The sequence below is a fragment of the Mus caroli genome, unplaced genomic scaffold (assembly GCF_978045245.1).
Source record: "Mus caroli unplaced genomic scaffold, Mus_caroli_1 scaffold_3, whole genome shotgun sequence".
Classification (NCBI taxonomy): Eukaryota; Metazoa; Chordata; class Mammalia; order Rodentia; family Muridae; genus Mus; species Mus caroli.
In genome coordinates this window covers 64,919,126-64,943,023 of record NW_028227258.1, presented here as the reverse complement: position 1 = coordinate 64,943,023, position 23,898 = coordinate 64,919,126, and the positions used below count along the sequence as shown (strand labels likewise).

General features: G+C 45.9%; 1 protein-coding gene across 1 annotated transcript; it reads right to left on the bottom strand.

The window, feature by feature from the left end:
• Window positions 1-4,033: 4,033 nt before the first annotated feature.
• Fcgr1a (Fc gamma receptor Ia) lies at window positions 4,034-14,103 on the bottom strand. The gene is made up of 6 exons (XM_021158147.2): window positions 14,036-14,103; window positions 13,464-13,484; window positions 12,165-12,422; window positions 6,929-7,177; window positions 5,766-6,050; window positions 4,034-4,508 (listed from the first exon to the last, which is right to left on the bottom strand). Exons 1-6 carry the CDS (start codon window positions 14,091-14,093, stop codon window positions 4,168-4,170), a joined length of 1,212 nt encoding a protein of 403 aa, XP_021013806.1. The 5' UTR covers window positions 14,094-14,103; the 3' UTR covers window positions 4,034-4,167.
• Between the last annotated feature and the right edge of the window lie 9,795 nt (window positions 14,104-23,898).

Below are 23,898 nucleotides of genomic sequence, written 5' to 3'. Positions count from 1 at the left end.
CTGTGATTCATGTAATGTATGTCAAATAGCCCAAAGAGTTGTTTGTGAGCTTTGAAACCTGGGGCTGAGAACATAGCAGAACAGACCAGGACATGCCCGGGCAGGCCCATGGCTTCCCTATCTCCCACCCCTCTGACCTCAGGCTGCTGATGTTTAAATGGACCAATCATGTAAAACCGCGCCAATTCCTCCCCCAGCCCCACTCCTTTTCTATAAAAACCCCTAGCTTCCAAGCCTCGTGGTCGAATCCACTGTCTCCTGTGTGAGATACGTTTCGACCCGGAGCTCCGCCATTAAAATACCTCGTGTTGTTACATCAAGGTGTTGTGTTCTATTCGTGATTCTTGGGTGCATGCTGAATCGGGAGTTGGGTGGGGGTTTCCCCACTAGGTTCTTTCAGTAGCGCATCAGTCTCATAAATAGTCATTGTGCTATTTAATTGTCTCATACTTTCTGAAAATGGGCTATAAGTGTTTGAGATGCAAAGCCACTTATCGGAATGAACACCGGTGTATCACAGCAAGGACGCAAGACAGGAGCGCAAGGGGATCAAACTTCAGACTGTACTTTGGAAAAGATCTTTTGTTAACTGAAGTTCCTAGGAAAAAAGCCACTCCCATGATAGCTGTCTACAAAACTAGCTGGCTGTGGAGAGCTAGAACATTAGATGGGAGCCAAAATCGTCTTGGGCTCTTGGCCTGTTAGCCATTCATTGCCTGTGATCTAACTGTGGTGGTTTGAATATGCCTGGTGCAGGGAGTGGCATTATTTGGAAGTGTGGCCTTGTTGAAGTGGGTGCGCCATCCAACTCCCTCATCCCAGCTGCTTGGAAGTCAGTCTTATAGCGTCCTTCAGATGAAGTAGAACGCTCCACTCCTCCTGGACCATGCCTGCCCTGATGCTGCCATGCTTCTGCCTTGATGATAATGGATCAAACCTCTGAACTCATAAGCCAGCCCCGATTAAATGTTGTTCTTATAAGAGTTGCCTCGGTCATGGTGTCTGTTCACAGCTGTAAAACCTTAGACATAACATCTCTGTGACAAATACATAAATCCTTTGGAAAGGGTGCAGTGGCTATTCCTGGTTGTCAAGTTGACTACATCTTCAAGGGCTACAATCCAGAATTGGAGGGCACACCTGTGATCCAGATCTTGAGGCTGAAAGACACAAGTTTCTGACCTGGATCTTGACATGGAGATCTTGAGGTATAGTGGCCATGAAAATCTTAGACCCAGGCAAAGTAGTACATGCCTTTAATTCCAGGAGACTGAAGCAAGCAGATCTCTGAGTTCAAGGTCAGCCAAGGACAAAGCAAGTCCCAGATCCAAAAGCGGTGGTGCACACCTTTAATCTGGGCCACACCTTCTGCTGGAAGCCCACATAGGGAAATTGGAAGAAGGCAGACTCACTCTTCTTCACCTGCTTCACTTACTTGCCAGCACCTGTTGGAACCGACTTCTACAGAAGACCAGCTGAAACAGCTAGCCTGGTGGGACTGAGCAACTGCTAGATTCTCAGACTTCCCATTCACAGCTGCCCATCGTTGGGTTACTTGGACTACTGTAAGTCATTACAAGAAATTCCCTCAATATAGAGACAATCCATACGTTCTGTAACCTTCGAGAACCCTAACTTATACAAAAGGCACAGAGTCCTAGTTCCCACAGCATGCCTGTCATCACCCAGCATGAGACCTATAGCAGAGAGCTCTTCACTGTGATCTGCCTGCCCCTTCACCCAACTGGCACCGCATCGAATCATGGAATTTGGAGTATCCTAAGATTGTATTCCCAGACTCTGCTCACCCAGACCGGTTCCACGATAAACTACCTCTCATCCCATTTGAGACAAGGGCTGTGGTTTTGTAAGGCTATTTTTAAAAAAAGATTTATGCTTATCTATGTGTCAGTGTGTCGAATGTGTGCTCATCAGAGCTACAGGTGGTTATTGTTAAGAGCTGCTGAAAGACTCTGAGAGGAGCCCCTCGCTCAGGCCTCAGGGCAATAGCGGACACCCAAGAACTCACGATAGACCAAGCTTGATGCAAACCACATGAGGCTTTATTCAGGGAAAGCCAAAGCTCTGGGGACGACTCGTATCCCATGCAGGGGTAGACGAGTCGACCTCGAGGGGAAAGAGGACCCAGTTTTTATAGGCCCTCAGGGGGAAAGGAGAAGGGGGAGAGTAGGGGATTTCCAGATCTAAACAATTTCTATTCTAAAATGATTGATTCCTCAAGAAATGGGTATGGGAGGGAAAGAGTCTAATGAAGGTGCAGCACTCCAGATTGGTCCTATGGTTGCTGGGGAGATTTCCCAACTCTTTCCCAGCAACCAATATCACAAACACCTGGCAGTGAGGTGCAGCAGTGGGCACACACCTGGTCAGAACATTGGCAGACACACAGGTTCGAGGAGCGGCCAGAGCATTGTGCACCTCTATTTTTCTAAATCAGTGAAGCTAGTTCTACTAACAATGAAATCTATTTTGCCAATTTCAGGGCTTCTGTGACCTTTTACATTCTGTCAGGATCTTTCACTGCCAGCGTGGGTGCTGGGAATTCAGGTCCTCTGGAAGAGCAGTGCAAATGGAAACAGCCCGCATAGGCTCATATGTTTGAATGTTTGGTTTCCAGTTGATGGATTGTTTAGGAAGGATTAGGAGATGTGGTCTTGTTGGAGGAGGTCGCTGGGGACCAGGCTTTGAGGTTTCAAAAGCCCAGGCCTGGCCCATGTTTGTCTCTCTCCCTTCCCCCTCCCTGCCTCCATTTGTCAATAAGATGTAAACTCTCAGCTACTGCAGTTATAATTTATTTTTTAATTGTTCTTGTTCATATGTCTGTGTCTGCACACCCTGCACATGTGGGTGCTTGCAAGAGATCAGAAGACGACATCTGGACTTACAAGCAGTTACAAAAAGTGAACTCAGGTCTCCTGGAAGAGCAGGAAGTGTTCTTAACCCCTGATCATCTCTCCAGCTCCCACACTGTTTTTAACAGTTTCTGCATGCATTGTACAACAGAGTGTATCTCCTCCCGTGACTGTGGTCCATTATCCCGGTCCCTCTCATGCCTATTGGTCCCTGGTTATAAAGGTCCCAATATACCTTGATATCTGCTAATGTTCATATCCAGGGAGGCTCAGGCTATGCCACACCCACTCTGCGGACTGAGACCTCTAGCACGGCATACCCTAGAGTTCCAGGGATGTGAAGCACCAAGACCTTCAGCAGGCCCTTAGGAGTGACAGTAAGTGGAGACATGATCTACTCCTTGTTTCTAGAATTCGGTCTTCCTGTGTGGTCTAAGGGCATTTGTGGCACACATGTGAGCCATGCCTTCCAATAGGGACGCTTTGGGCCAGTGTTCCCGCCCCACTCTCCAGCTTACAGGTGGTACTGGCTGGAGAAAGCTCTCACCACCCAATGAGGGCACCTGAGGGTGCTGTCTGCTTGTCAGATAGTGATAGAGCTAAAAGCCTTTGTTCCATAGCTCTGCTAAGACACCACATGCAGGCTGCCTGAAAAGGCCCCTAGAGTGTGGGAGTTTGGGGTTGGGGGTATCTGGACCTGAGGGAAGTTAGATGGATGGATCACTGCTGACACTTCACTCTTTAGCTGCTGCCACTATGTCCTTTGAGGGGTGTGGGCAGCAAATCTGGGGAGGGTGCATAAAGAGAGACGGTAGGAAGGAGAACACAAATTCAGATGCTCCCAGGATGAACACCGGGTCTTACTTAGCCAGCTTTAGCCCAGGCTATGGAGCTGTCTGTATCAGCGTCTGCTCCCCTGACACACAGGCCGTCCCTGGGGAGGCCTTTCCCTGAACCCATCCACCCTGTGAAGGGATGGCACAGCTGTCCCTTCTGGGCAGGAATCTCACCCCTGCTCTGGTTCCGCACGTCTCAGACTGGAGTCTTCCAGAGCTGGGTCCTGTCCCGGGCGGCCTTGGGGGGCGGGGGGGGGGGATCCTACGGGATTCACTTCCTGTTTCCCTGCTCCATAAGGTCAAACATTCGACAACCCACGCTGTGACCTGACTCCACGTGTTGCAAGATCGCTTTGGTCTCCTTTCAGATGTCTGATTACCCAGCTTGTCTCAGCCAGAGCCAGTTTGTATATTTGCTTTATTTAAGAGTTGCATGCCATGGTCCCACAGTTTCAGGGTCAACTTTGGGAAGCTTGTGCCCCGGTACTGTCACTGGGAGAAAGGGGCTCAGGCTGCTCAGGTCCACAGTCACCCACTGAGCTTCGAGGTCCGTCGGGCGCATCTTTTGGTGTGGTCTGACTCGCAGTGGCTGTTACTTCTTCATACACGCCATCGCTTCTAACTTGCTGAAAGGAATTAACTTTCTTCCCCTGCTCAGAAACCAAAGGGACTTCTAAGTTGTACTTCTCTCTCTGCAGCCTGTGTATTTTCACATAGAGAACCGTGTTCAACGAAAACATTATTCCCACTGACAGATAAAACAGGATGTGAAACCAGACAGGAGCTGATGACTGGAGACCTGAAACAGAGAAGAAATCCTTTAGACATCGGAGAGACCCAGCCAAGTTACGTTTGGAAGAAAAAGAGCCTGACAAAGCTGTCTGTTCCAGAGAGTAAATTCAAGGGACAGGAAAGAAACTTCCAGCAGTTCCATATGAGCCCTCTAGGTGGCGCAAGCTCCTTGGGAATGTCACTCGTGAACTTTAGAGACCATGGTTAGTTCTGTGTCCTTAATGCTTGAAGCAGGTTTGAGGACTTTTCCCTGCCAGAGTCTTGGTTCTGGGCTTATGAACCCTCCACTCCAGTCAGATATAGGCAGCAGACTATGTTGTGTGAGGACACTGTAAAGCCATAATGTAAGTTCATCAAATCAAAAGGCGCGCCCTTGTCCTGGCTTCTTTCATGTCACTTGACACGAGCCAGAATCATCTTAAAAGAGAGAACCTCAACTGAGAAAATGCTTCCATAAAACCCAGCTAGTTTCTTTCCTTTTAAAGATTTGTTTATTTTATTATTGTACTTATTTTATATATATGACAAGTACACTGTAGCTGTCTTCAGACAAACCAGAAGAGGGCATCAGGTCCCATTACAGATGGTTGTGAACCATCATGTGTTTGCTGGGAATTGAAATTAGAACCTCTGGAAGAGCAGTCAACGCTCTTAACCACTGAGCCATCTGTCCAGCTCCCAGCTAGTTTCTTAATTAGTGATTGATAGGGAAAGGCCCAGCTCATTGTGGGTAAGGTGGGCTGGCCGTCCTGGGTTCTATAAGAAAGCAGGCTGAACAAGTCACGATGAGCAAGTCAGTAAGCAGCATCCCTCCATGACCTCTGTCAGCTCCTGCCTGCAAGTTCCTGCCCTATTTGAGCTCCTGTCCTGACTTCCTTCTATGATGAACTGTGCTGTATAAGTGTAAGCCAAATAAAACCTTTCCTCCCCAACTTGCTTGTGGTCCTGGTGTTTCATCACAGCAATAGAGACCCTAAGACAATCCTAGTGTCTTCTGTAGTGAGTGGGGGTAGCAAATGAGATTAAAGAGAGGGATGCGGGACAAAATGAAGGAAACCATCAGGAGGGAAAATAAGATAAAGGAAAGGAATAAAGAAAGTAAAATGTGAGAGACAGGGAGGAAGGAGAAGAGAGAAGAGGAAATTCAGGGAAGGCTGGAGGGTGACTGCAGTTCTGAAAGAGGCGTGGGGTGTTCCTCTTCCAGGCTGGACTACAAACCCCTGAGTGAGCCTGGGGGTTGGAGGAACACTTCCCTTGTACTCACCAAGCACTTGGAGCTCCAACTCAGGGCTGCGCTTAAGGACACTGCTGTCCTCCGTGGCTACCTCACACCAGTAGAATCCAGCATCTTCTCTTTCCACCCTTGGTATATGGTACTCTGATGATGTGTTCCTGTACTCCAGGATCTTGCTGCCCACATAGAAGGAGAAGTAAAGCTGTAACCCGGGTCTCTGCAGGAGCAAATTCGTCTCACAGTTCAGGGTGACCAGACTCCCCTCCGGGAAGGGAGATGACATGGATGCTCTCAGCACTGGCGTGGTAAACAGCTCTAAAGAGAAAGTTGACAAGGGACAGGGTATTCATTCTGTGTCACTGTTCTTTTCATGAGACTCCCTCCCCTTTATCCTCAAGAAAATGGGTCTTCCCCATTGCCAGCAGAGAGTCATAATTTCTAAAAGCCGTGACTGTGGCCTCCAGCAGAGGGGCTTCTCATTGCAAAAGGGAGCTTCACTGCATGGCTCTATTTATTATGAAGCCATAGAGCCTCAGGTTAGTAGCCACCCCGAGTCAGCACTAAGATGCACTTGCCAGATAGGAAGGTCATTCATTACTTGTGCTATTCAAAAAAGAATCTGGGACAAGAATTTCCTCCCCACAGAAATAAACTATTTTTAGGACAGGAACACCTTGCCAGTGAACAAGAGGATGAGAGAGATAAGCTATGGAAAGAGAACAAAGACCTTGAATAACTTGAGTAGAGAAAACTGCTTTACAGATGCTTAAAGAGAAGTGGGCCCAGAGACGACACATGTCCCTGACATATAAACACAAAATATAACTGGTTCCTAATGCCTTTCTGGTTTTTATTTCTATGGAAATTTCATGAGATTTAACTGGATTAAAAAAAAAACTAACAAATAACAACAACAAACTCTTGACTAATTTGAGTCCCTGGTTTTAGGGCTAAAATAAGTTGATGAAGGGACAGTCACTATCCCATGACACTGTTGGGCCATTGTAGATCTGCAAAGAGCAATGGGTTGCGACACTAGACCCAGCCAATGGTCATTGAGTGGTCTTTGGGGAGGCTGCTTGCCTCGTAGGACTCAGCTTCCTCCTTTGTAAGTTTAAGTGAGGACCATGGATGCTTTTGTAGTGGCTCTTCCGGTCCTTACAGCTGTAACTCTTGCTATCTAGACTGGATACCTTTCACCGTGATGGACACTCCTGCAGACGTGTAGCGGTGTCGTCCCGTGCCTGAGCAGTGGTAGATGCCGCTGTGACTCAGGTTGGTTTTCAGAATGGCGACCTCCGAATCTGAAGAAAACTGAAAGGATTTTCCATTTCGATAGAAAACCACATTGTACACCAGCTTATTCTTCCATCCGTGACACCTCAAGGCCAGGGGCTCTCCTTCTGTGAGGACTCTGCGGGAGGCCTGGAGTAGCAGCCAATCTGAAAAGTGAGGGCCCACAGTGTTTGCAACAGAGGAAGTATGAGGCCGACAAATCTTGGCCCTGGAGATTTCTATATCTTTTACTTGAAACATCCCAACCCCAATCTCCACTATGGCCCACACCTGTCTCGCTCAGTGAAAGAAAATCGACTTTTGCCAGCAGCTGTGCACACTAGCGCCCTCTATTGTCCCTTCTCAGCAGCTGTGCACACTAGCGCCCTTAATCGTCCCTTCTCAATAGCTGTTCACACTAGGCCCCTCTTACATCATCCCTTCTCAGGGCTCAGAAGTTGGTTGGTACAAAGTTTACTTTGCATGATAGAAAGAATTCTTAGATGACCCCCAGAGAATCATACCTAGGCCCTTGACTGTGACGAAGGCCTATGATTGGTTTCTATAACCAAGAAACTATGACAAAGGCCAGGTGCACATTTGCTCTATCTGGCTCTTCCTCAGCAGGCTGGATGGAGACGTTCCTGGTGACCTTGAGGCAGTAAGCTGCCACGATGTGACACATAACCTGTGAGGGTTCCATGGCAAGGGCTTCTGGTCATGTGGTCCCCCAGTGGACAGACAATTAGAAAACGAGGACACTAGACCTGTAATCCTGAGGAATTGAATTCTGCCAATGACTTTGTAAATTTGAAGAAAGACCCAAAAGGAACACAGTAAACACTCTACAGCAAATCGATGGAAACTGAAACATAATAATGTGTGTGGTTGTGGCAATCTGTTATGCTGAGGTAGATAGTGGTGTGCTGTAACTGCTAAGCCCCTGTTAGTAAAGATGAGGTGTTCCGGGAAGGGGGGCCTTTCACTCCACAGAACTCATCTAAGAAAAGTGGTGGGCAGTGTGCAGCCATTTCTGTGGTCTCAGCCACTGCTACATTCCTTCTAAATGCAATTCCTTCTTGTATCTATTCCTGTCCCCAACCAAGAAACTCCACCCTGCACTGTCTAGACACACTCATGTCTTTGCTTCATGTCTGAAACACAGTAGAAGGTTTTTTTTATATCTCCATATGAAATTACCAAAACACAAGTAAAAAATATACACTGAAATTAGCTGGACTCAAAGTCTCAATATCTCAATGAACGTTTATACAGCAAGAACAGCCATTCTGAATGGCAGCTGTGGGGATTCACATCTGGGTTGCAACTATGCACTATGTGATGTATTTTTTATGCTACTATTCATCAACGAAAGTGAAAAAATCATGAAAGACCTAGAACTAGAAAAACCATAGGCTTTCTGTCCTCTGTCATGCAACATGTCCTTTACCTGCAGTCTGTCCTTCCTGGACCCTAATATGTACCCTCTCTTGTTTTCTCTTCTATATGTTATACTGCACCCAAATGTACATTTGTTTACATATTTTTTGGCTAGATTCTACATCTAAGGGGAAATGTGGGGCTTTTTAACCTTAAATGAGAGTATTGCATACAAAAACACATGAGATACAGCTTTTAGCTATATGTACTACATAACATGCTAATTTCCCTTTTTAAAAAAGATTTATAGCCGGGCGTGGTGGCGCACGCCTTTAATCCCAGCACTCCGGAGGCAGAGGCAGGCGGATTTCTGAGTTCGAGGCCAGCCTGGTCTACAAAGAGAGTGCCAGGACAGCCAGGGCTACACAGAGAAACCCTGTCTCGAAAAAACAAAAAAACAAAACAAAAAAAATAAAATAAAAAAGATTTATTTATTTTACTATATGTAAGTAGACTGTAGCTGTCTTCAGACACTCCAGAAGAGGGCGTCAGATCTCGTTACGAGTGGTTGTGAGCCACCATGTAGTTGCTGGAATTTGAACTCAGGACCTTCAGAAGAGCAGTCCATGCTCTTAACCACTGAGCCATCTCAACAACACACATGCTAATTTCCTATTCAAATATCCGTCCCTTGTCCTCACTGCCTCTGAGTAGGAAAGTGACATTCATTTTGAGTCACATGACTAGAACCTGGAACCATCAACTGGCTTCATTTTCTTGGTCCTGGGGTCTCTGTGAGGTTCTGCCCATTACAGATTTAAAAGGCAGGAAATAGCTGTAGCCTCCCCCAGCCTTGAGTACGCTGGCTCAGACCTTGCTGCCACTGAGAATGAGACCACTTGGGGTGGAGCCTTCCCACCTAGATGGTTCTATTGTTCTGTCACTTGAACTGTTCTTCTCCGAGATACTGCTACCTGCTGAGAGGCTGAGAGATTCCTGAGAGATTCCCAAGACAGCAAGCAACCCAGTGATTGACGCCTTCTTGCCAAACCAGTACTACCAGACAGATTGCTTACAGGCTGGCCACAGGCATCAAGAGTGGATCTGTGAGAGATGGGCTTTCCCTCTATATAAGCACAGATTTGTAGTAAACTTTGGGCCATGATAAGAAAATTTGTCTTGGTCTGTTTACTTCTCTCTCGCCGTTCTCTCCTTTACAGCTCCAGCCTCCCACGCAGGAACCCAATTAGTGTGGCCGCAGGCAGCTACAATAGCTTGAGTGCAACAAACAGATAGCAGCAGGGAAATTTGTGAACACAGCAGACAGCATCAGCTGTGGAGATGTTATTACAGGTAAGGAAATGTACACACAGAAGCATACAGAGAGAGAGCCTCTGCACACACAGCAAGCACAGAGAGAGAGCCTCTGCACACACAGCAAGCACAGAGAGAGCCTCTGCACACACAGCAAGCACAGAGAGAGCCTCTGCACACACAGCAAGCACAGAGAGAAAGAGCCTCTGCACACACAGCAAGCACAGAGAGAGCCTCTGCACACACAGCAAGCACAGAGAGAAAGAGCCTCTGCACACACAGCAAGCACAGAGAGAGCCTCTGCACACACAGCAAGCACAGAGAGAGAGAGTCTCTGCACATACAGCAAGCACAGAGAGAGAGAGTCTCTGCACATACAGCAAGCACACACACACACACACAGAGCTTCTCCACATATAGCAAGCACAGAGAGAGAGCCTCTGCACACACAAAGACCCTCTGTCTACACACAGAGAGATCTTCTGCACACACAATAAGTCTACCCAGAGACTCTCTCTGCAAAGCAGAGTAGGACTTGGGAGCTAAAAAATTCAGTCTCTACTCAAAAGCTGTTTTGGGATTTGGTTTTTGGAGGGTTGTTTGTTTGTCTGTTTGTTTGTTTTTGTTTGGTTTTAAGTCTTTGATGAGTCTTTCTCCTCGAATTTAGGACTGGCAGCTGATTGCCCCACAACTGTTATGTAAGCTTATACAGATTCTGTTGAACTCCTAGGCTGGTCCATCAGCAGAGGGCCCAACAGGTGAGAAAAAAAATGAATAAAGTCCTCCAGACATTTTTTTTTCACCTTCAAGGCTTTTGTCTCAGACCAGGAGGATGAGGAATAAGCCAGCCATCTTGAAAGTTTGCCACCTTTATAACATAGATGGCTTCTCTCTGTCTGCCTGCCATGGATTGTCTAACACTCTAGTGTCTTAGCATGCCCAGACTGACTAAAACTGACTGAGCATCAATGTAACCACAATGGAATCTTCCACTGTTGCCTAATCATGGCAAAACATTTTATAAATAGGACAGGGAGAGCTAGAAAATCTGGTGTATTAGGTGAGAGTCGGGAACTTTTGTTCCTTGGCTGGGGAGGGGGGGCGGTTAGAAGACCTGACACTACAACATGGAAAAGGCTGTCTCAGAGAAATCCCCAACACCTGAGAATGCCCAGAATACAGAAAGAATTCCTGTGCGCTGATGGGGTGTGCTGGGAGGAGAGGGGCTGGCGAGAGAGCTCAGCAGTTAAGAGTGCATGGACACCTGCTAGAGCAGGGGTTCTCAACCTGTGGGTCGAGACCCCTTTGAAGGTCAAAAGATTTTCACAAGGGTTGAATATCAGATATCCTGCATATCAAATATTGATGTTATGATTCATACCACTAGCAAAATTATAGTTATGAAGTAGCAATGAAAATAATTTTGTGGTTGAAGCTCACCACAGCGTGAGGAGCTGTATTAAAGGGTCGTAGCATTAAGAAGGTAGAGAACCACTGTTCTAATGGACCTGCATTCAGTCCCCAGAACCCAGGACTGGCTGCTCACAACTACCAGAGACTCCAGTCCTAGGAAGTCCAACACCCCCTTCTGGCCACAAGGGTATTATGTACCTGCATGGGTGGCATACAGATACACACACACACACACACACTAAAGTAAAAAACAAACTCTGTTGTTGTTGTTGTTTTGTTTTCTAAGACAGGGTTTCTCTGTGTAGGCCTGGCTGTCCTGGAACTCACTTTGTAGACCAGGTTGGCCTCGAACTCAGAAATCCGCCTGCCTCTGCTTCCCAAGTGCTGGGATTAAAGGCGTGCGCCACCACTGCCCAGCACAAAATATTTTTAAAAGAAAGAAAAACATTTCCCAAAAGACTCATCAGGTACTTTGTAAAGGTTTTATAAAGACATGCAATAAACACACTAAAAGTGGTCAATACACAATCAGCAAAGAAATATAAATTAAAACCACAGTGTGATGCCAGTGTACATAGTCAGAACAACACAACTAAAACTGCAGGGAAGAACCGCTGTGGATGAAGCTGGGGAAGCGGGGCATAAACTTTGAGCAAAGATAAAAACTGCAGGAAAGAACCGCTGTGGATGAAGCTGGGGAAGCGGGGCATAAACTTTGAGCAAAGATAAAAACTGCAGGAAAGAACCGCTGTGGATGAAGCTGGAGAAGCGGGGGCATAAACTTTGAGCAAAGATAAAAATATCAGAGCCTAGGATTTTTCTTGAGACACTGTCACCCAAACTGGTCCAGCAGGGGGATGTTGCAGGCAAATAGGGCCTTGCTGTGGTGTTCTAGCTGTCTGACCTGATTTGAACTGGTAGGTTCTTAGTGCAGATATGTGCATTCAGATTACATCTCACATTCACTCTGGGGGGCAGGGAGGGACTCTAACACACACACAGGAAGACTTCGTGCCGCCCCACCCCTCACCCCCATGCTATGCTTACCATTGTGGATTTGCAACTGCACAGGGTCACTTGGCATTGAGGAACCTATCTGACACCTGTATTCGCCACTGTCCTGGAAACTGGCCTCTGGGATGCTATAACTAGGCGTGGAGATCTGAACGGCTGTTCCGTTGATAAACCATTGTGTGGAACTGTCTCCAGGCAGGTGAGGCCCCTCACACCATAAAGTGACGTTTTCCTTCTGGAAAATACTGACCCATGGAGGCTGCAAGGTGATCACAGCCTTGATGGCATTAACTGTAGAAAAGAGAAACAAACAAACAAAGAAACAACAACGATGACAACAACAACAACGACGACGACGATGATGATGATGATGACGACGATGAAAACCCTGAGTGAGTTAAAGGCAGAACCTGAGCCACTGGTGAAGTTTTATCGGGAGCACAAAAGGGAAATGTATTTTTACATTAGTTTTAAAAGATTAGCAAGTGAGAACCCAGGAAGCAAGCCGCCCACCTTTCAGTACCAAGACTGTCCTGGGAGCTTTTCTAGGTTGTTTGATTTGGATCCAGATGGTAGGGTTTGGTTGCCAGTGACAGAAGCACCTGAGTTAATGAAGTGGGTCTCAAACCACAGTAAACCGCCTCAAGCCAGTTTCTCTCCACTCAGCGCTAGACTGGCTCTGGGCTGGGGGCTGGGTAAAGCACCTCCATCCACTTGTCCATTGGAAACTGAGACTCAGGCCCTTGAAGCCTTCCTAGCTACTGAGGAGAAAAACCTGTCTCTGCTTTCTTATGAAAGGGACAGATTTGGGGGCACTGAGAATCCAGCCCAATAGGGCTGCCTCTGGTTTTCTAAAATTCTGTGCTTTTCTAATCTCACTAGGCCAGCGTTTCTCAACCTGTGAGTTGCAAACCCCTTGAGGGGAGGGGGTGTCAAATGACCTCTCACAGGGGTCACCTAAGACCATCAGAATATACAGACATTTACATTACAATAGCAGTAAAATTACAGTTATGAAGCAGCAAATAAATAGCATTATGGTTGGGGGTTACCACAGCATGAGGAACTGTGTCAGTGAGGTCCCGGCGTTGGGAAGGTTGAGAACCACTGTGCTAGGCATTGAGTTGAGCAGCCGGGGTTTGCTCAGAAAACTTTGGACAGGAACCTTAAAAACCAGTTTTGCAGAAAACCCACTCTAAATACAGAGAGTGTAACTGAGAAATCCTCCTCTGGCCTGTCTTTCTCTGTGCTCTTCCCTCCAAGCTAAGGGAACCAACCGTTTCAAAGCAGGAAAGTAGAGGAGGGTGAGGGGATAAGAGAGAGGTCACTCACCCACTTCCCCACCGACTGGAACTGCAAGAGACCAGAGAGACAGAGATCAGTGGTGAAAGAAGACGGTGGTGGCCGGGCGTGGTGGCGCACGCCTTTAATCCCAGCACTCGGGAGGCAGAGGCAGGCGGATTTCTGAGTTCGAGGCCAGCCTGGTCTACAAAGTGAGTTCCAGGACAGCCAAGGCTACACAGAGAAACCCTGTCTCGAAAAACCAAAAAAAAAAAAAAAAAAAAAAAAAGACGGTGGTGACAAAGAGCAGGCTAGGAAGAGAGGTCCCATCGCCTCCCAGGACCAGCTGAGCCCTCTCAGTCCCTCTTTCCCAAAGTCAAGCATCAGCAGAATGAATGGTTATTCGTGATGCTCTCTTTATTCTGATGGAGGCTCGCAGGCTTAATGCCACCAGAGGCTCCCTTTCCATCCTTTGGAAATTAAGCAACAATAAACTATTGGATCGTTGATGAACAGCCTTTAAACTAGGGTTCCAGGCTAATGTGACAAACAGTGACAAAAAGTATTGACTGGCCGTGGTCAGAAGCCGCATCCCCCAGCAAGCCTCTCTGAGCCCTACTCACCCCAAAGCAGCAGGGTTGTTAGAAGCCACATGTGATCTACAAAGCTGGTAAGCATCATGGAACGTGCAAGACACTGAGAGGTTCTACTCAGGGCTGGGGACCAAGATTAGAAAAGAGGAAGGAAGTTGCCATTTCTGCCTGCTTGCATTCTGGTACTGTTCCTTTTTCTGGGAAATACATCCTTAGTTTTTTTCCCCTCTGTTGACAGGTCTCCTGTAGCCCAGGTTATCCTCAGATTTACTGTGTAGCCAAGGATGATCTTAACTCCGGATCCCCCTGCCTCTACCTCCCAAGCGCTAGGATTATAGTCTTGTGCTACCGTGACTAGCTACATATCCCTCCCACCTCACTCTTTCAGGGTTTACTGTAGCTCTGATAGCCTGAACCGCATATGCAGACCAGGCTGGCCTCGACCTCACAGAGATCCAGCTGTCTCTGCCTCCCAAAGGATCCGATGAAAGTATCCAGCACGGTTCCCAGCTTTACATGCCTGCTTCCCAAAGCATGGTTTCTCAAAGCCTTCAGCCCCTCTCTGTCTGTCTGTCTGTCTGTCTGTCTCTTTTAAATGCTGTATTAGTTTGCTTCCTTTGTTTTGAGTTGTGAATGCTCAGAGTCCAATGGAAAATCAAATCTACGCTTTAGGGGGTGTTTTTATTCTGGTTATTTTCTCCTACTATTTCTGTTTCTTAGGGAATGGTTATGGCAAAAGTGCATTTTAGAAATCGATTCAAGGATTGGAGAGTTTTCTCATTTGAATCCAGAGATTTCTGACGTCAGTCTGTATGAGAGTCATGAAAAGAGTCCCCCTAACATAGACAAGCCTCTGCTCCTCTAGACACACAGAAGAATCAGCCTTCCATTTTAGGAAAAAGTGGGGTCAATAACATATAAGCCATTGTCCAGAAAATTATTATGGATTTATAGCACTTAGGCTAACAATTCCAGGGATTCTGTCAGCAGAGAAAGACGGTTAGACAGAAAGTGGGATGAGTTCAATGATGGCTGTTGGCAAATAATCCCTTTGTAAACTTTGTTTTGTTTTGTTGCTTTAACAGTGCTAAGAATTGAAACAAGGTCAGTGATCTGCTGCTGAATTATATACCCTCAGTCTTATAAGTTTTTAACTTATTTGGAATTTGAAATGTAATTTGAATGTAACGTTAAAAGAACTCTATCAGAAGATTCACATGAAGCAGATATATTTTCCTTTGACTACCATTCATGTTAACAAAAAGTCCCCTGCCAGAAACCATTGAATTCTCTACTCTTATCACTGTATCTATCAAATCTTTTCTGTTTTGGACATCTTCAAAATGAGAGCAACTTTAGAAATAAACCTTCACCAATGCCTGTAGTGACAATTTTGGAATTTTGATTTCTTTTTAAAAAACACAGAAATACTATAAGAATATGTTTTCATTTTAATCCCCAGGTGTTGGACATGGGGCTGCTTCAGATCGTCCATAGCAGCTGACTGTGATTTGCCTCATGCTCTAGCAGGGGCATGATTTTGCCAGCTGCAGATGGTTTTTGTGACTGTTGGATGTTTGGAATTCTTCCTTGATGATAAAAATCCCTGAATAAATAACACCTCGACATAATAAAGTCTGTATGTGACAGACTTGCAGCCAACATTATCCTGAGTTTGGGTGGGTGTGTGGTTGGAGGTGGTGGTTACCCTTGATTGTCAACCTGATGGATCTGAAATCAGAGTAAAGGCAAGCTCTGAGGAATGTCTTGAAGGAGGAAAATTACTGACCACCTGAACTCTTCAACTCAGAGTCCTACCCCTCCCATCTGGAGATTGTTCCCGGAACACTCCTGAACTCTTCACCCCAGAGTACATTCCTGAACTCTTCAACTCAGAGTCCGACCCCCTCCCAACTGAGGACTGTTCCAAGAACATTTTTGAGATAAGGGCCTCCTGGAACCACCTCAGAATGTTCCAATAGATCGGGTACATTGCCAAAATATAGGACACGACCCCTTGGTTATGGAAAGCCCCTTGGAAAAACCCTTGGCAAAAACCCTCAGTTACGCAAAACTTGTACTTTTCCTACCCTGCTCCCCCCTGGCTTTTTCCTATATAAGCCTGTGAAAAATTTGGGCCGGGCGTCGATTCTCCTCTACACCATGCTGGGTGTATGAGTTTCGACCCCAGAGCTCTGGTTTATGTGCTTTCTTGTTGTTGCTTTATTAAATCTTACTCTCTACATCTTAAGTTCGGTCTCAGTGTCTTCTTGGGTACGCGGCTGTCCCGAGGCTTGAGTGAGGGTCTGCCCTCCAGGGGTCTTTCAGTCTGTGATCCGTTTATTGACAGTGGGAAGAGCCCAAATAGAGATGAGAAGGGAAATATTTTTCTTTTTGTCCACTTGCCTACACTCTCCCCAGTAAGTTTAGCTACTCCACTGCTGCTCCGGCTTCACTCATTTGCTTATATTAGAACCCAGCCTTAGACTTCCGTCAAGCAGGAAAGAACATCTGCTCTGGAGGAACCCGCAGGCCTTCGGTGCCTGCTCCACGGGCTGAGAAACAGCTAGTGAGCTCTTGGCCTTTCCAGTGTAAGACAGCCATTGCTGGACTACGCAGACTGCATCGTGGAAGTCAGTCCAATAAGCCCTCTTTTAATGGACATTTAATCATTTCTACTCCTTGAGAGGATTCTGAATAACACGAGGAAAAATAGAAAGTTTTCCCTGTAATATCAGAAACAATGAATATGGAACTAGAAATTCAAGCCAGAGCAGTCAGGCAAGAAAAAGAAATGAGGGACTGGAGAGATGGCTCTGCTGTTAAGAGCATTGACTCTTAACAACGTAGAAGTTTCTACAGTGAAACAATGCAGGGGCTGAAGAGGTGGCTCCACAGGGAAGTACACAGACTGCTCTTCCTAAGGCTGTGTATTTGACTTCCAGCACTCGCATGGTAGTTAATAACTACCTGTAACTCCAGTTTCATGGCGCTCCAACACCCTCTTCCAGCCTCTGTGGGCATCAGGCCCATACACAGTACACAGACGTACATGCAAACAAAACATCAATACATGTAAAATAAGAACAAATGAGGGTTTTTTTGTTTTGTTTTTTGTTTGTTTGTTTGTTTTTCGAGACAGGGTTTCTCTGTATAGCCCAGGCTGTCCTGGAACTCACTTTGTAGACCAGGCTGTCCTGGAACTCACTTTATAGACCAGGCTGGCCTCGAACTCAGAAATCCGCCTGCCTCTGCCTCCCAAGTGCTGGGATTAAAGGTGTGCACCATCACGTCCGGCTACAGATAAGTGTTTTTTAAGAAGAAGAAGAAGAAGAAGAAGAAGAAGAAGAAGAAGAAGAAGAAGAAGAAGAAGAAGAAGAAGAAGAGGAGGAGGAGGAGGAGGAGGAGGAGGAGGAGGAGGAGGAGGAGGAGGAGGAGGAGGAGGAGAGAAGAAGAAGAAGAAGAAGAAGAAGAAGAAGAAGAAGAAGAAGAAGAAGAAGAAGAAGAAGAAGAAGAAGAAGAAGAAGAAGAAGAAGAAGAAGAAGAAAGACATTAAAGACGCCGGTGAGCAGAATGTTCTCATGCTGATGGGCCATGCTATTTTCTATTTGTTAATTTGGAAGAGCTATCCAAAGTGATCTACAGATTCAAAGCGATGACAATTTTCATAGAATGAGAAAAAATAAGTCCTAAAATTTCTATGGAGAAAGAAAAGATCCTGACGAGGCGACCCTGACCAGTCCCAGAGGCATTGCAGTACTTGGCTTCAAAATCATGGTAACAAAACCAGCATTGCACAAAAGCAGACACATAAACCAATGGGAAAGAATATAGACCCAGGAAATAAGTCTGCACAACTTCAATCAGCTCATTTGTGTGGACCAAACTGGATACTGGGTAGTCACGTGTAGAATATTTAAACTGGGCTTCAGGTCTCTCATTCTGCATAATAATCAACCATATATATAATGTAAGCCCTGAAATTTTGAAACTCTTGGTAGAAAACAGGGTAGTGCTCTAAAATATTGGCTAGGACTTTGGCTGCTCAGATAACAAAATCAGTATCAACAAACTGGGTTGTGGTGGTTTCTCTTGACTGTCTACTCCACTGGCCTGAGAGCTAGGAGACTGGTATAGCATGCACTGGGGGTGTCTGGGGGGGGGGTTCACAGAGACTAGTTTCTTCTTTCTTTCTTCCTTCCTTCCTTTCTTCCTTCCTTCCTGTGAGGGGTTGGAGGCAGGAGGTTCAAGACAAAGTTTCTCTGTGTAGCCCTGGCCATCCTAGAGCTCCTTCTGTAGACCAGGCTGGCCTAAAACTCAGAGATCCCCCTGCCTCTGCATTTTTTTTAAAACTCCCAAGTTCACTAAAGCAGAGGTTCTCAACCTGTGAGTCTCTACCCTTTGTGGGACCAAAGGACCCTTTCACAGGGGTTGCCTAAGACCATTGGAAAACACAGATATTCACATTACAATTCATAACAGTAGCAAAATTATAGCTATGAAGTAGCAATGAGAGTAATTTTATGGTTGGGGTGGATTAAAGGGTCACAGCATTAGGAAGGTTGAGAACCACTGCATTGAATATAGGCAGCTCTGGTGGCATAAGGCTATAAATCCTAGCACTACCTTGGGAGGTAGAGGCAGGGGGATCCGGAGTTAAGGTCATCCTTGGCTACACAGTAAATTTGAGGACAACCTGGGCTACAGGAGACCTGTCAACAGAGGGGGAAAAACTAAGGATGTATTTCCCAGAAAAGGGAACACAACCATCTCTCCAGCATCTGCTATTAAATCTGGGGTTCAAAGGTCAGTCTCAAACTGGGCAGTGGTGCTGCACGCCTTGAATCCCAGCACTAGGGAGGCAGAGGCAGGTGGATTTCTGAGTTCGAGGCCAGCCTGGTCTACAGAGTGAGTTCCAGGACAGCCAGGGCTACACAGAGAGAAACCCTGTCTTGGGGGGATGGGGGGAAGGAAAAAGAAAAAAAGAAAAGAAAAGAAAGAAAAGAAAAGAAAAAGAAAAGAAAGAAAGTCGATCTCACATAACTGTATTTTTGCACCAAGCTCCATCTGAGGATAAGATTGAGCTGTAAGGAGGAGCCAAGTGCACAAAGTGAACTCTACCTTCTACCCTAGACACATCATCACACACCCACACACACGTGTGTGTGCACAAAGTCAACTCTAACCTCTACCCTAGACACATCATCACACACCCACACACACGTGTGTGTGCACAAAGTCAACTCTAACCTCTACCCTAGACACATCATCACACACCCGCACACACACGTGTGTGCACAAAGTGAACTCTAACCTCTACCCTAGGCACCCACACACACGTGTGTGTGCACAATAATAAATAAAATCGGATAAGTGAAAACATTTCAACCTATGTTGTTCATGATACCTTTTCAAAGAATCAACATTAGATTTAATAGGTTCTATTTTTTTATACCTTGGCTTTTCTGTTTTACTTTCCTATTTGTGAGCCCATCTTTATTACATATTGAACTTTTTTTTTTTTTTTTTTTTTTTTTTTTTTTTTTTTTTTTTTTTTGCTTTTTGAGACAGGGTTTCTCTGTGTAGCCCTGGCTGTCCTGGAGCTCACTTTGTAGACCAGGCTGGCCTCGAACTCAGAAATCCGCCTGCCTCTGCCTCCGGAGTGCTGGGATTAAAGGCGTGCGCCACCACACCCGGCTACATATTGAACTTCTATGAAATTAGGAGGCCCATTAAATATCACTTGGCTTAGCTTCAGAATTTTTTAAAATGTGAAACGCTGACTTTGCCGTAAGTTGTGTTGCTAAGTACGAGGAGCTGTGAAGTGTGGACTTTGTGGTAGGTTGTGTTAAGTATGTGGAGCCGTGTCTGTATCTGGTCAATTCTTCTTTTCTTTATGGGGTTTTGATAATTTCCTCACATTTAGTCTCAGTATTCCCACAAAGCTATTTCTAAGCACTTGGGGATTTAATTAGCATACAAAGAAACAGGCTTCATCAAATCTTCACACACATTTTCTTTTTCCTCACTACCTCTGGTTCCCTCCTGCCGCCTCCTGCTGGACCCTTTGCTCCCTTACCAGCTTCTCTTGCAGCTACTCTCTTTCTGTCTCTTCAATCCCTGCCCCTTTCTAGCTCCTAGTCAAGACTCCTCCCCACCTCCACTTTCCAGTTTTATGACCTGTTTTAATTAACTTTGCTTTTATCTTTTTTGGGCTGTCCCTGCTTCTGTTTGGGATTCTGTCCCATCCTTTTGTTTTGTTTGGTTCGCAACAGGGTCTTGCTATGAAACCCAGGTTAGCCTCACATTTACAGTCTTCCCACCCCAGCCCCTCAAACGCTTGCATGACAGGTATGCAACCTGACCCACCTGGTTCTTTTCTACTTCAGTCCTTTACTTACAGGGTAATTCTAATCTTCTTTCATTTCTAATATGATAATGAGTTTCCTCTTAATTTCTGTTTCAGTTATACCCATTCTATAATCTATATATAGGCTCTCTTACCATTTTATATATAAATACTTAAGACGGTCTTACCCTTTATGCTGTGTTTCTATTTCCATTTCCCTCTTCCTTCCCTTTCCTGAAACATTCAGAATGTTACACACTATTCTATGGTGATTTTGCCAAAAGTGCACCAGGGATGGTTTATATAAGAATTAGAAGAAGAAAAAAAAAGAACTAGTAATGGTGGTAATCCTGAGGATGAAATCCTCAGAGAGGAGCCCACCGCCATGTTCAAGCTCTGGATACTGGCAACAGGATTATTACCCAGAGTCCCTGGCCATGGAAGTCTAATGTAGGTTTTGTTGTTTTTGAGACAGAGTTTCAGGTAGTCCAATCTGGCTTCAAGATCCTTGTGTAGCTGAGGCTAGCCTTGAACTTCTGAGTCCAGGGATTACAGGTGAGCAACATCATACCTGATTCAGTATGTCTGTTTGATCCTTTATTTTAATTATGTATAAGTGTGTGGGTTTGTGTGTGTGAGTACAGCACCCACAGAGGCCAAAAGAAGGCATCAGAGCCCCCAGAGCTGGAGTTACAGCCGCTGTGGGCCACCTGAAGTGGGTGCAGGAAGCTGATCTCAGGTCCTCCACTGAGCAATCTCTTTAGCCCCCTGGATTGGTTTTTGTTGTCATTGTTTGGGCTTTTGTTGTTTGGTTTTACTAGAGGCTTTTTTTTTTTTTTTTTTTAATCATCTTTCCCTTCAAACGATCTCAACTATGGAGAACCCATCTGTGAAAATGCTGGCTATGGGGTGTGTGTGTGTGTATGTGTGTGTCTAGCATATATGTGTATATTCAAAATGATTATAAACTGTTCAACATTGGATGGTATATACAAGAAAAATAACCTGCTTTAAGACACCATAGCCCAAAATCTCTAAGACATTTTCTGCCGGCAATGGAGTTCTGTCCTTCATAATATTCTTAGGATTTTATGAATGGATAAAGCTGATGATGTTCTCTGTAGAGCGACCTATGGGAAGAGACTTGGAGGAATCGTGAGGGAACTTCACTGTAAATGAAATCAGCTGTTTGAAGCGAAATTTACAGCGCAGAACTATTTCAAAGCTTCCATTAGTGAGCCCGCTGATAACCCAATCACAATCCCTCCAGCAAACAATCCCGGCAACAAGCACCCTTCGTCCTGTGGCCAAAGCGCTCTCAGCTCACAGAACTAGTATGGCTAAAGCATTCAGCAAGACTTTGCTGTGAAATAGTTATTTTGGGAGAAGTTTGTACTCAGAGCATGAGTAGGAATGCACACAGCGGGGCACTTCCCTGCGGTCTCCGCGGTGGCTTTACTTTGTAAGGCTGTGGATAAGGTTGACCTTTACTCATGGTCTGACTTGTTCCTTACCGCCACCGCTCAGTTTCTCTTCCTGTAGTCTAGCCTCTGGACTGGTACTTAGCAGGAAGTGAAAATGAATCTCAACGGGGAGTCAGGGATACAGAAACGAAAGCAAATCCATCCTAAGGAAGCGGAACGCTAACATTCCTGGTTTACTACATCCTCTCATTGAGCCAATGTCCTATGTGACATAAATAAGTTAAGCAGCTTCCTCATGGTCCAAAGCGAGCGCGGCTGTGAGATGTTAGAGACGTCCCTGCTGATTAACTCTGAGCGTGCTTCTTTCTACACAGAGGTTCAGCAAGGTGGTCGCAGGCAACCAGCAGCTTTGTTAAGCAGAGTAGAAGTGGGCTGAATTCAGTCAGAGCTGGGCACTCTCTGCAGTAGGGACCGGAAGAGGATCACGAAATAAGACATTTCTATCTTCTTGCTGGCTCAGCACTTTAAGGACAGTCGATGTTGTATGTCTTCTGACTTTTTAGGAGCTGAGTACGGCCTTCTTGCACTCCAATGGGGACTCTCTTCATAGCTATCGCTTAAGACAACGAGGTGAATCTAGCGACTGAGATACAGCTAGGACTCCAGGTTTTTCTTCTCTCTTGCTTCCAGGAAAATGCTACGATATTGGTATAATGTAAGACGCAGCTTATGTTGAAGTGAAACACCACTCTCTGGTTAGTGTTTTCTCAGTTTGACACAAGCCAGAGTTATCTGAGTACCAGTCCAGAGGCTAGACTACAGGAAGAGAAACTGAGCGGTGGCGGTAAGGAACAAGTCAGACCATGAGTAAAGGTCAACCTTATCCACAGCCTTACATTGAGAAAATTGAGAAAATACCATCATTGGATTGCCTGTAAGGAAGCCTATAAGGCATTTGGCTGATGGATGGATGGATGGATGGATGGATGGATGGATGGATGAATTGATTGATGTGGGAAGGGCCAGATCACTGCGGGGCAGTGCCACCCTGGGCATGTGGACCTGAGTGGTATAAGAAAGCAGGCAGAGCAAGCCATGAGGACCAAGCCAGTAAGCAGCACTCCTCCACGGCTTCTGCTTCCATTCCTGCCCTGTCATCTCTTCATGAAGGACTGTAACTATAAAGTGAAATAAGCCCTTTCCTCCCCAACTTGCTTTTGATCACAGCAACACAAGACAAACTAAAGTAATAGCCCTGCCTGGAAGCAAGGGTGTAACTGCATCTATGCCCACTGCTGGGACCCAAGGCTTGCGTGGGACCCTTTCTCCCTGGCCGTAGCACATATGAGGGGATGGGGAGAGCTGATGTGGTTCCTAGGTTGTGCTCATACTCTTTCGCATGGCACTAGTCACCGTTAGACCCAGGTCTTTCTACCTTGGAGGCATTGCTGTAAGTAACACATTCCATACATAAGTCCTGACTCAGAAGTCAACAAATGGCTGCCAAATTAGACAGACTGGAAGTCTGTGAAAGCAAGGACTGCCTGGATCCTCATGCTCCCCACTTGCTTATAGCAATCGGTTCAGCTCAGAACCCCCCAGGAGGGTTCCTACCCTTACAATTCACAAATGTAAGACCTTCCACACCCCTCTCCTTCAAGCCCCTGGGCTTACGAACAATTTCTGTCTCATGCTCAGATAGATTCCCTTTGTCCCAGCCCTTCTTTCTCCTTTGAACCAAATGATTGTTATTTGGTCCAGGTTTCTGAGATGAGTCCTAACTAAGAGACTAACCATTCTAGCCTTCTTTATTCCCCTGCAGATTTGAGTAAAAGCCCAACAAACAATGCCATCCTGATCTGGGTGTGGACCACATAATGTGAGAAGAAAATGTTCACCCCAGCTTTCGCCCCCCTGTTCATGGCCTGAGGGTTGCTCCCGGCAGAGACCGCACCCACTGAGATTAGCTAAATGTCTCCTTGATCCAACTGTATGCCACAAACCTTCCTCTTTGTTTATCGCCTGTAATAAGCCTGTCCTCCTGTTCCCCTCTAACTGATGAACACACAGAGCTTCCAGGCTGCTGTGGTTTCTCCCTCAGAGTCCCTTCCTCCTGTGCC

Coding starts and splice junctions, on each gene's coding strand:
- Fcgr1a (XM_021158147.2), bottom strand. CDS start 14,093: ATGATGCTTACCAGCTTTGTAGATCACATGTGGCTTCTAACAACCCTG. Junction 13,485..14,035: donor AACAACCCTGCTGCTTTGGG/GTGAGTAGGGCT, acceptor GGTCTCTTGCAG/TTCCAGTCGGTGGGGAAGTG. Junction 4,509..5,765: donor GTTGGAGCTCCAAGTGCTTG/GTGAGTACAAGG, acceptor TCTCTGTTTCAG/GTCTCCAGTCATCAGCTCCT.